Source organism: Tupaia chinensis, unplaced genomic scaffold, assembly GCF_000334495.1.
Source record: "Tupaia chinensis unplaced genomic scaffold, TupChi_1.0 Scaffold000115_1, whole genome shotgun sequence".
Classification (NCBI taxonomy): Eukaryota; Metazoa; Chordata; class Mammalia; order Scandentia; family Tupaiidae; genus Tupaia; species Tupaia belangeri.
This window is the reverse complement of record NW_006159579.1, coordinates 5,629,517-5,641,885: the sequence shown is the minus strand read 5'-3', so window position 1 is coordinate 5,641,885 and position 12,369 is coordinate 5,629,517. Positions and strand designations below refer to the sequence as shown.

The 12,369-nt window shown below is 52.0% G+C and overlaps 1 protein-coding gene across 1 annotated transcript in view; it reads left to right on the top strand.

Annotated features, from left to right (window-relative positions):
- TGM2 (transglutaminase 2) overlaps positions 1-12,369 on the top strand; it is a 34,331-nt gene that overhangs the window by 12,083 nt on the left and 9,879 nt on the right. Inside the window, exons 4-9 of the mRNA XM_006144125.2 lie at positions 8-126; positions 1,499-1,627; positions 2,674-2,851; positions 7,213-7,348; positions 7,990-8,093; positions 11,093-11,335. Coding sequence (XP_006144187.1) covers positions 8-126; positions 1,499-1,627; positions 2,674-2,851; positions 7,213-7,348; positions 7,990-8,093; positions 11,093-11,335 — 909 coding nt within the window. The remainder of the gene's footprint in view (positions 1-7; positions 127-1,498; positions 1,628-2,673; positions 2,852-7,212; positions 7,349-7,989; positions 8,094-11,092; positions 11,336-12,369) is intronic.

Genomic DNA, 12,369 nt, shown 5'->3' with positions numbered 1-12,369 from the left:
CTGACAGCGGATCCTGTGTACCTGGACTCGGAAGAGGAGCGGCGGGAGTACGTCCTTACCCAGCAGGGCTTCATCTACCAGGGCTCGGCCAAGTTCATCAAGAGTATACCTTGGAACTTTGGGCAGGTAGGCCATATCCTGTCCTTGCTAACCATCTCAGGCTCTCCTGTGTGCCAGGCACTGTGTCTGAGGCAGCGAAGCTGCAAAGATGTGAACGAGTCACAGAGTCTCCCACTCCACACGGTCAGGGATGCAAGGGCCTGAAATAACGAATAGCTCGGAGAGGGCAAAAAGGGTGACCTGAGGCCATACAGCCAAGGCAGCAGCCCTGGATTTCAGGTGAGGAAAGAATTAGGAGAGCCTTTAGGAACAGTGACATCGGTTGGTATTCTGGGAGGGAGAAGAGGGAACAGTTAAGGCCATCATATACCGAAATAGTAGGCAGAACTTGGAGGTTGCTCAGGAGGTGCTAACCACGTGCTGAGAAGGGGCTTTAAGCCGTTTTCCAAGCCATGATTCAAACTGGACTGTACATCAGAATCAGAAATTACTGTTGTGTCTGAGAAGTTCGTTGCTTGGGGAACATTCTGTGTGTGAAGGAGCCCCAAGAGATGAGGTAAGAGAAGTCACCCATGTCTAGGATATTAACAGCCCTAAGGGCAGGCCAATGGCAATGGGGAGCCACAGAAGGGCTCGAGCCATGGAGGGCTGTTGTGCCACATGGAAAAGACCTGTGACATGGCTGGTCTAGGACCTCAGAGATGGGGATCAGAGGTCGGACAGAGAGGGCTCCTGCTTTTGATAAAGATAATATTTGATAAAATATTAATATTTGATAAACAACATTTTGATAAAGATACTATTTTAATTACAAGGGTGAGAAAGTGTAAGCTACGCAGAGAGGCAGGGAAAGAGCGTTCCAAGTGACAAAGGCCTTGGGGGCAGAGCGAGTGAAAGCGAGAGTGGGGAGAGAGGAGATGTGAAGGGTCTCACAAGCCACAGCATGTGTTCTGGATTTCACTCTGGGTGCAGATGAAACACAGGAATGACGGGACTGGATTTGCATCTCTGCAGTTCACCTCAGTTCCCAGCATGTGGCCAAGGGCAGGGGAGGAGGGGGACTGCTGTGACTCTGCAGGGTGAGTCAGGCCTTAGGAGAATCAGGAGACTTGGCCAGGCAGAAAGGGGAAGGGGGAGTGCAGGGCCTGAAGTGACTGAAGGGAAGGGAAGCCCCAGGGACACTGGGCTCCCCACTGTATTCCAAATTCCCAGCCGCCAGACAGGCCCTGGATGCAGGGTCTCTCTAACCCATTTCACATGTTTACTGCCCACTCAGCCTTTGTCCCAGTCCCTCCCTCGGGCCAGAAGAAGCTGGCATCCCAGGCTACTGTGTGAAATGGAGCAGGCAGGGCCTGCAGCTGCTGGAGGTTTCCAGGAAGGCTTCCTGGAAGAAAGGCTTCTCAGTCTCTTCTTTCTTCTCTTATTTCCTCTGACATAGTTTGAAGATGGGATCTTGGACATCTGCTTGATGCTCTTGGATGTCAATCCCAAGTTCCTGAAGGACTCTGGCCGTGACTGCTCCCGCCGCAGCAACCCTGTCTATGTGGGCCGGGTGGTGAGTGGCATGGTGAGTATAAGGCAGGGTTTGGTCAGGTTGGGGCCCACAGTGGACCCCCGCTGACTCCCTGCTCCCTGTGACCATGGAGGCTTTACTCTGTGCTGAGTGCAGTCAGGGGGCCCAGGAAGGGGTCAGTCTCCGTGAAAAGAGACAGGATTTAGAAAGACAAGATTTATACAGGGGAAGGCAATGCTGTGCAGTCCCCTGGAGCAATTCATTTGCCTACTTATTCAGCAGATATTTACTTAGTGCCGTCTATGTCCTAAGTTGTGGGGATATAGCCTGGCATAGCTGGGTATGATCTCTAACTTCACAGTTTATGTTCTCGTTAGTGGGTGAGAGGTGACAGGCCAAGATATGTGAATGAGTACACAGTCATAAATTATGATGAACACACCGAAGGAACCTGGATGTGTGAGTGACCTCGGGGCCTCACCTCAGTGTGGGATTCTCTAAGGTGGTGACCTATGAACTCATGTAATAACTGGGAGGGAGGAGGATATTCCAGGCAGAGAGTATGGCTGGTGCAAAGGCCCTGAAGAGGGGACACCTTCCAGGAGCTTTGAGGAACAGAAGCAGGCCAAAGTGCTGGAATGGATTGAGCAAAAGAGAGTGGGTAGGAGAGGAGCTGTAGAGGTGGGTGGGGCCTGGGCCACTCAGGGCCTTGTGGCCCGTGGTCAGCAGGTTGGATTTTATTCCTAGATTATCGGAGTTTAGTGAGGAATGATACAACCTGGGCAGGACCAGAGTGGGTCTTTGTAAAACTCGGATCGCACCGTGTCACAGCTGAACAACTCTGTGCTCTTAGGACAGATTCACATTCACGGCCTTGACATCCCTCCACTTCCTCCCTTTCTCTCTCTCCCATACCCGAGCTGCAGCCCCGAACTCTCTCCGGCATGCCACAGTCTGACACACTGGCACTTCGATGCCTGTTGTTCCCGTATCCGCGCATTCCCTTCCCTGCCTCTGACCACATGCTCTTGGTAACCATGCTCTCCCGGCCATCGCCCGCTCCCTACGCTCAGTCCCCCGTGATGCCCTTCTGGTTGCAGGTCAACTGCAATGATGACCAGGGCGTGCTGCTGGGACGCTGGGACAACAACTACGGGGATGGAGTCAGCCCCATGTTCTGGATTGGCAGTGTGGACATCCTGCAGCGCTGGAAGGAGGGCGGCTGCCAGCGGGTCAAGTATGGCCAGTGCTGGGTTTTTGCCGCTGTGGCCTGCACAGGTGAGCTGCACGCCGAGGTGTGCAAGGGTCTGGACCCTGCCGTCTACCTCGATGAGGCCTGGGAAGAGGCACAGTGAGCTCTGGAGTGGGAATCAGGAGACCCCGGTTCTGGCCCTGCCTTTGCCACCTCGGCTATCGATGTATCCTAGAGCTGGTAGCCACCTCTCTCTTGGGTCCTATTTCTGCTATAGGGCGCGTGCGCTCGCCAGACAGAGAGAGAGAGACATAGAGACAGAAAGCGAGAAATCACCCCCCAGGGGGGATGGTCACGCCGCAATCCCTTCTCCTCCATTCTCCTCTCGGGATCTTGGGCACGCACGCACACGCGCCCGGCGTGAGATTTAAGCCACCGGGTCCGAGACGCGAACCGCAGTCGACTACGTGGGAGTCCAGCGACATAGCCATTACGCTAACTGCTGGTTCCCATTGGGTCCTATTTCTAACAACCTCCCCCTCGGGTGGTTGTTAGGATAAGGGAATATCATTTGGAAGGCAGCGTGGGTGGGCTGACGCCTGAGAACATGGGTCCTGGAGCCAGGCACACCTAAGTTTAAAATCCTCACTGTGGGGGCCGGCAGGTACCGCGGTAGTTGAGAGCACTAGACTTCCACATACTGACCATGGTTCAAGTCCTGGACCTGGCGGCTTGCTTTCTCTCCCTCTCTCTTTCTCTCTCTCTGGACAAATTAAAATAGATAAATAAATAAATAAAAGTTAAATAAAATAATTCTTTAAGAGGAAAAAAATCCCCACTCTCCCACTCATTGGCTCTGTGCCTTGAGATCATGCCTTCTGGACTTTAGTTTCCTCATCTGAGAAATGGAGACCACAGGACCCACCACCTAGGATGGGTGTGACGTACAGCTGCCCCGCACAGAGCCTGGCCCAATGTAGTTCTCAGCAAATATTAGCCGTTAATAACTCGATAGTAGCAGGAACGCGGTTAATGTCAAGAAAGCGAGTGGGCCAGCCCGTGGTGTGGTGGTTAAGGAAACTGCGTCTTTCATGACCTACCTGGTTTGAGTTCCAGACCTGGAGGCTTGAAGGACACAGCGGGCATGTGTGCATATATACTGAAAATCCTGGTGGGACGGAGGTGTGGGGGAGAAGAGATGAAGCATGATCATGCCCCGTCAGGGGTGCTCTCTCCCTCCCCCCTCTGTCTGCCTCTCTTTAGTAAGAACAGACACCCTCTGGCAAAAATTTTAAAACAAACAAAGAAAGAAGAAAGAGAGAGACAGAGAAAGAGAGAGAGAGAGAAGGATGGAAGATCTACCAGGCTGATCTAGGGTTCCCATTGCTCTCTCCCTCCCCCCTCTGTCTGCCTCTCTTTAGTAAGAACAGACACCCTCTGGCAAAAATTTTAAAACAAACAAAGAAAGAAGAAAGAGAGAGACAGAGAGAGAGAGAGAGAGAAGGATGGAAGATCTACAAGGCTGATCTAGGGTTCCCAGGTTTCCCAACTCTGAAACCAGCGCTCAGGCCCACAGAAAGGCCTGGGAGGCCCGCCAGAATGTCCTCTGCCTTAGCAGGCTGGGGCGGAGCCCGGCCTGGGTGCCCAGCTGGTCTGTCCTTACTCCTCTGCTCCTGCTACTCCCACGACCCTCCCTGTCTATTATTGCGTATTTCCTTGTACCCTCTGAATTCCCTTTTCTTGTGGAAATTCCCCCATCTCAGACCTTCCCTCTGAGAGGCCTAAATAAAAACTTAAAAAAACCTCTTCTCAGGAAATCCCATGGATTTCCCCCAAAGAAACCCAACAACCTGTGGCCTGAGTCCCCAGGCTCACCTGTAGAAGTCTTTGTTCCACTGGGCCATTGTCACCCGCAGGTCTAGCAGCAGACCTCACCCTCAGCTGTCTTCTCCAGGCCAGGGCTGTGTCCTAGTCCCTGCAGCTCCTCCCAGGCCTGACCAGGGAAAGCGTGGTCAGATAAGGGCTATCTAACCCCCTTGGCCATGGAGTCTCCGTAGAGAGTCAAATGGTGGATCAGTCCATGGCGCTGGACTGCCTGGGTTTGAATCCCAGCTCTGCCCTAAACTCTGAGTGGACCTGGGCAAGAAAATTGATGTCTCCAAGCCTCACTTTCCACAGCTGTAAATTGGAGATGGTGGCGACTGGCCTAATTCACACAAAGCTCTGAGGACCAGGTGGCTGTCACATAGCACCGTCCTGGCCCAGGTGAGGCTCAGATTTGGGAGGCCCCCTGGGAGCTGGGACTCCAGCATTCTAGGCCAGATCCCTGGACTTTTTTTTAGTACCCGTGAGTCAGCCGACATTGATGGATGACGCGGTCCACAATGGACCCCAGACAGACGCGACTCTACCCCGGCCTCTCTCTGAATCATCACCGCATCCCATCAAGCTGCTATTATTAGCTCCTCTTACTGAAGAGGAAATGGAGGCTCAGAGAGGGGAAGTGGTGTACCCAAGGTCGCACAGCTGGTAAGAGGCACAGGCAGGCCTTGGTCCAGGTGTCCTGGTCCTGGGGCAGCCTCCTGGCCTTAGACTGTAATGATGAAGCCTCCGAGGACACTGTCCCTGGGCAGGAGCAGTGCCTGGCTCCCTGGTAGCAGAGCAGACCTCCCCCAACCTCTGGTCTGTGCCACATGGCGGGACAAGGCCTGGGTTTAGGGCACCAGCCTTTGCTGAGGGCAGCAGTGGCTCTGGCCCCAGCCCAGGCCTCAGGGACCCAGAAACCAGGCAAGAGGTAGAGGGTCATGGCTGTCCCTCCTCCTCCCAGCACTCATGTGTCTCCTGGCCAGAAGCCAGGGCCATCTGGGGGAGTTCTTGGCCTGGCTGATTGTGGACACAGGCAAAGGTCACATCCCCACCCCTTCCTTTGCCCGGAAACTCAACTTCAATTAAAACTAAAAGTAAAAAAGAAGTCCCACCACTTAGGGTTACCAGGGCTTTTGGTTTCGATTCTCCTTTCAGGTATTTACTTTCTATTTCCTATCCCAAGAATCTGTTACTTGTACAATATACATAAAAAGCGCTTTTTGTTAGTGAGGGAGTAAAAGCGCCTGTAATTCCATCTGCCGGGAGCACCTGGCACCACTCTGCTCTGTGTCGGTTTTTTCTCCCTCCCCCACACCCTTGGCCTTGCAGAGCTGAGCTGTAGAAGCTGATGAAAGCCCCACCGCTTTTGAACCTGTCCTTGCAACATCAGCCCCTTTCCGAGCAAACAGAGCTTTGGCATAAATGCAGGACCCTCCCAGCAGGTCCGAAGAGCCTGACCTGTAGCCTGTTTTTTGATTTGTTTTCTAAAAAGATTTGCTATAGAGCATGTGCACTCCCTGGAGAAAGACAGAGAGAGGAAGTGCACCCAGGGGCAGGGTGCATGTTCATGCCACAGTCCCTTCTCCTCCAATCTCCTCTTGGGATTTTGGGCATGAATGCACACACTCGACATGTTTTTCAAACTGCCGGGTCTGGAACAGGAACTGTATCATCAGCCATGTGGGATCCAGCTGTCTTAACCACCAAGCCACCAGCAGGTCCTGTGGCCAGTCTTGTAAGGTCACGTAAACTTACATTCCTGAACACTGGGAATGATAACGAATCCCGGGTCACTCTAAGAATACACACAGAGAAAGAAACCAGCTCAGAGAAGGAAAGCGACTGGCCCCCGGGCATACAGCCCAGAAGGAGCTGGGTCTCCTGACCTCTGTCCCCTCCTGCCCGCTCTGCTGTTAGCGTCTCACTCAGAGTCCCTACCTGGGAGTAACTCCATCGGTCATTCACTCCTTCCCTCCCTCCCTCTCCCTCCCTCTTTTCCTTTCTCCTTCACCCACTCCTGCATCCCATTTGACGAAGGAGTCCCTCTAGGGCTGTGGTGGCCTCTGAGGATGTAACGTAAAACACAGACACTGGCCTCGAGGCCTCGTCACAGCATCTCCTCGATGCCCGGGCATTGAGCATGATGGCAAACCCCCCTCCTGCTGTGAACGCAAATGAAGGCCAACCTCCACCTGGCAGGGTGACCTTCCAGGCAGAGGGGACAGCACGTGGCAGTGCCCTAACGCTTCCAGAAACATGGAGTGCTGAGGCCAGTGTGGCTGGAGCAAGATGCACAAAGGCCCGGGACTGTGACTGAGAGTCTGGCTTTGACCTCAAGGAGTATTGGCATCAGATTTGCATCCTCGAGTCTCCTTCACAGCTATGATGTGAGAGGGAAGGAGTGGGCGTGGGGTGACCAGCAAGATGGGCGCTTTTGTCCCTGGGATGGGACCAGAGGGCTGGCGCATCCCCTCACCACCTGGACAGTGGGTGGAGTGGTCCCTGGAAAACAGATGGCTCATGGAGGTGTGTCTGTCAGGGCCTCAGCTCATCCCAACCCCTGTCCCCACCCCGCTCCCAGTGCTGCGTTGCCTCGGCATCCCTACCCGCGTCGTGACCAACTACAACTCAGCCCACGACCAGAACAGCAACCTGCTCATTGAGTACTTCCGCAATGAATTCGGAGAGATCGAGGGAGACAAGAGCGAGATGATCTGGTGAAGTGGGGCACAGGGAGGGATCAGGACCTGGGTGGGGAGGGTCCCATAGAGAGGAAACCTGGGAAGGCTTCCTGGAGAAGGTCACATATTGAATTGGACTTTAAGAGTGAAGCAGTGTTTGGGCAGGACAGAGCAGGGTTTGGGAGGGACAATGTGGGCCGGAGACCTAGAGGAGGGAAGGTCACCCACAATAGAAGAAGGAGCATTTGGGGAATTATGCTGGGAAGGTTGTCCCAAGTCTGAGGTGCCAGGCTAGGGAGCCTGGGCTTGGATTCAAGGGCAACACTTGTCACTCAGGGTTTCAGAGTGGGAGGGGGCCATGCTGATGACTGAGGCCCAGGAGGCTAGAGGGGGAAGGATCGGGGCAGGGAGAGTAGGGGAGAGTCCAGTCCAGTCCTGCACCAGGGTGGGGTTTGTGGGCTGGAAAAAAGGGGCAAGGCCAAGAGGCTAGGATCCAAATCAGCCACTGGAAGTGGAGGGGAGGTGGAAGAGGAGTTGAGAAGGGCTCCCAGGTACAGAGTGAGCGTCTGGGCGGTGCCACTAGGATGGGCCCTGGAGGAGGAGCAGAGAGGACACGCTGGCTTCCATTTGGGACCCGACGATGACGTTGACAGTGTTCTGCATCTTTTCCCTGTCAGGAACTTCCACTGCTGGGTGGAGTCATGGATGACCAGACCGGACCTGCAGCCAGGGTATGAGGGGTGGCAGGCCCTCGACCCAACACCCCAGGAGAAGAGTGAAGGTGGGTAGGCATGGCCCCATTACCTAGATGAGGAAAGCAGGGCTTGGAAACTTAAAGTGGCCCCCCTGGTGTCCCTTGGCTGGAAAGTGGCAGAGCTGGAATTCTAACCCAGTCTAGTGAACTCCAAGGACCATGGACTGGTTCACATGAGGGTGGGGGCACCTCACTTATATATTTATAATACACTTCTTTTATAATTTGAAGAGTGGGCCCGCCGGTGGCCCAGAGGTTAAGGTAGCTGGTTCCCACATGGCTGACCTGTTGTTGGAGTCGTTCAGAACGCAGCAGCTTGAAAAACACGCCGGGTGCATGTGCATATGCACCCAAAATCCTGAGAGGAGAAAGGAGGAGGGATCATGGTATATCCCTCCCTTGCTTGGGGGCACCTATTTCTCATTTTCCCTATCTCTTACTCTCTCTGTCTCTCTCTAGTGCACATACTCTATAGAAAAAAAAAAAATTTTTTTTTAAAGTGTAATGAAAATAATAATGTCTTTTTCACCCCTCATCCAAGTTCACGGACCCCTGAGTTCTGTTGGTAGCACCTTGGGGTCCGTGGATCCTGGTGTAAGCACCCAGCTGCATGCAGTCCGTTTTCTCCGCTCTGTCCCCGTCTTGATGTATCATTAGCATTTCTCCATCGGTGGTTTTCTGTGATTACAATGTTAATGTAAGGCTGCGCCAATGCTCAGATATGCTGGGGTGTATCTCCCCAGCCTCTGGTCCTCCATGTGGTCTGTGGACAGCGCGAGGTGGTTATGAACCATGCCGAGATAAACCCATCAGCGCACACTGCCTGAGGCTAGCCCCTGTCAGGCCCTGACTTCAGCTCTTGAGATGAGCAGAAAGCAAGACAGATGTACCCCCCTGGCATGCTGCTCCCTCCTTGTCCCCCTCATTTGCTCAGGATGCCATGGGATAAATTTCCACTTTATTTACCAAATACTTGCATAGCATTTAGTACACGCTGAGGGCTTTACATCTGTAACTCAGAAATCCTCATTAGGCAGGTCCAAATATCCCCATGTGAAACTGCATCTTGGAGCTGTTAATGTGGCCCAAAGCTACACAGCTGATAAAAGCAGAGCTGGGATTTGAACTGTCAAATTTGGGCTCTAGAAGCCTTGTTCTGAACCTTCTGTTTATGGGGGCCACTTAGAAATGAGTCCCCCCAGGGCTGCAGGACTCAGGAGTGTGTGCTATGTGTGCTTGAATTGTGGAGGGTTTTGGAAAATGCCACCCTCCCCTCTGCCTGGACTCATCTCTCCTCTCCTTGTCCCCAACCAGGCACATACTGCTGTGGCCCGGTGCCAGTGCGTGCTATTAAGGAGGGTGACCTGACCACCAAGTACGACGCACCTTTTGTCTTTGCTGAAGTCAACGCTGATGTGGTGGACTGGATCCGGCAGGATGATGGGTCCCCAACCCAGCCACTGGAAGTGGAGGGGAGGTGGAAGAGGAGTTGAGAAGGGCTCCCAGGTACAGAGTGAGCGTCTGGGCGGTGCCACTAGGATGGGCCCTGGAGGAGGAGCAGAGAGGACACGCTGGCTTCCATTTGGGACCCGACGATGACGTTGACAGTGTTCTGCATCTTTTCCCTGTCAGGAACTTCCACTGCTGGGTGGAGTCATGGATGACCAGACCGGACCTGCAGCCAGGGTATGAGGGGTGGCAGGCCCTCGACCCAACACCCCAGGAGAAGAGTGAAGGTGGGTAGGCATGGCCCCATTACCTAGATGAGGAAAGCAGGGCTTGGAAACTTAAAGTGGCCCCCCTGGTGTCCCTTGGCTGGAAAGTGGCAGAGCTGGAATTCTAACCCAGTCTAGTGAACTCCAAGGACCATGGACTGGTTCACATGAGGGTGGGGGCACCTCACTTATATATTTATAATACACTTCTTTTATAATTTGAAGAGTGGGCCCGCCGGTGGCCCAGAGGTTAAGGTAGCTGGTTCCCACATGGCTGACCTGTTGTTGGAGTCGTTCAGAACGCAGCAGCTTGAAAAACACGCCGGGTGCATGTGCATATGCACCCAAAATCCTGAGAGGAGAAAGGAGGAGGGATCATGGTATATCCCTCCCTTGCTTGGGGGCACCTATTTCTCATTTTCCCTATCTCTTACTCTCTCTGTCTCTCTCTAGTGCACATACTCTATAGCAAAAAAAAAAAAAATTTTTTTTTAAAGTGTAATGAAAATAATAATGTCTTTTTCACCCCTCATCCAAGTTCACGGACCCCTGAGTTCTGTTGGTAGCACCTTGGGGTCCGTGGATCCTGGTGTAAGCACCCAGCTGCATGCAGTCCGTTTTCTCCGCTCTGTCCCCGTCTTGATGTATCATTAGCATTTCTCCATCGGTGGTTTTCTGTGATTACAATGTTAATGTAAGGCTGCGCCAATGCTCAGATATGCTGGGGTGTATCTCCCCAGCCTCTGGTCCTCCATGTGGTCTGTGGACAGCGCGAGGTGGTTATGAACCATGCCGAGATAAACCCATCAGCGCACACTGCCTGAGGCTAGCCCCTGTCAGGCCCTGACTTCAGCTCTTGAGATGAGCAGAAAGCAAGACAGATGTACCCCCCTGGCATGCTGCTCCCTCCTTGTCCCCCTCATTTGCTCAGGATGCCATGGGATAAATTTCCACTTTATTTACCAAATACTTGCATAGCATTTAGTACACGCTGAGGGCTTTACATCTGTAACTCAGAAATCCTCATTAGGCAGGTCCAAATATCCCCATGTGAAACTGCATCTTGGAGCTGTTAATGTGGCCCAAAGCTACACAGCTGATAAAAGCAGAGCTGGGATTTGAACTGTCAAATTTGGGCTCTAGAAGCCTTGTTCTGAACCTTCTGTTTATGGGGGCCACTTAGAAATGAGTCCCCCCAGGGCTGCAGGACTCAGGAGTGTGTGCTATGTGTGCTTGAATTGTGGAGGGTTTTGGAAAATGCCACCCTCCCCTCTGCCTGGACTCATCTCTCCTCTCCTTGTCCCCAACCAGGCACATACTGCTGTGGCCCGGTGCCAGTGCGTGCTATTAAGGAGGGTGACCTGACCACCAAGTACGACGCACCTTTTGTCTTTGCTGAAGTCAACGCTGATGTGGTGGACTGGATCCGGCAGGATGATGGGTCCATGCACAAATCCATCAACCGGTCCCTGGTTGTGGGGCTGAAGATCAGTACTAAGAGTGTGGGCCGTGACGAGCGGGAGGACATCACCCACACCTACAAATACCCAGAGGGTAGGTGCCCACTCCCTCAGAGCCTTTAACACAGCCTTGCAGATAAGCACCCCACCTTACCAGCCCAGCCAGCTTGTGCATGTGTGCTTTAATTGGCAGGTGCATGCAACAGTGACCTGTAAGCTGCTTTTCATGATAAGAAATTCCTTAGAAATAAGTGCAGACATGTGGGGAGATGATAGTAGAAGAAATGAATAATTCTAGATTCTACAAAAGGATTCAATTTGGTTTTTAAGCCTTAACTATATTTTTGATTTGAAGGAGATAGCTGTTACATAGGAGAGGCAGGCAAAACAAATCAATAATGTCTATATTGTTTATTATGTTGTTTATTAACAGTATTTATCAGTAGCTTGGGACCAGAAGTGTTACAGGTTTGGGATTTTTTTCAGATTCTGGAATATTTGCATATCAATAATGAGATCACTTGGAGGTGGGACACAGGTCTAAACAGGCAATTCATTTATGTTTTATCTACACCTTATACGCATAACCTGAAGGTACATTTACACAATATTTCTGTATTGCAGTATTTTGGTTGCCACCTAGCACATGAGATCAGGTGTGGAATTTTCCACTTCTGGCATCATGCTAGTGCTCAGAAAGTTTCAGATCTTTTTTTAACATTTTGTATTTTTGATTTTTGTATTAGGGATGCTCTACTTTCAGTGTTAAATAATTAGTAAACCAAGAAGAAGACTTGGTTTATTATTCATTTTTATTTTGCCAGAGGCCACGTGCACTTGCCAAAAAGAGACAGAGAGACTAAGGAGGAGGGAAGGAGAAAGCACCCCAGTGGGCTGTGGCCGTGCTGTAATTCCTTCTCTGTTTCTTCATCCTGTTGAGATTTTGGACACACACACAGGACATACCTAGCATGCTTTTTCAGTCCATGCGATCAGCCATGTGGGGTCCAACTCCCCCAACTACCAGTCTAGGAGCTGACTTGACTTGGTTTAAATTTTTTAAGTGTTTATTTTAACTTTATTTACTCATTTATTTATTTTAATTTGACCAGAGAGAGACAGAGAGAG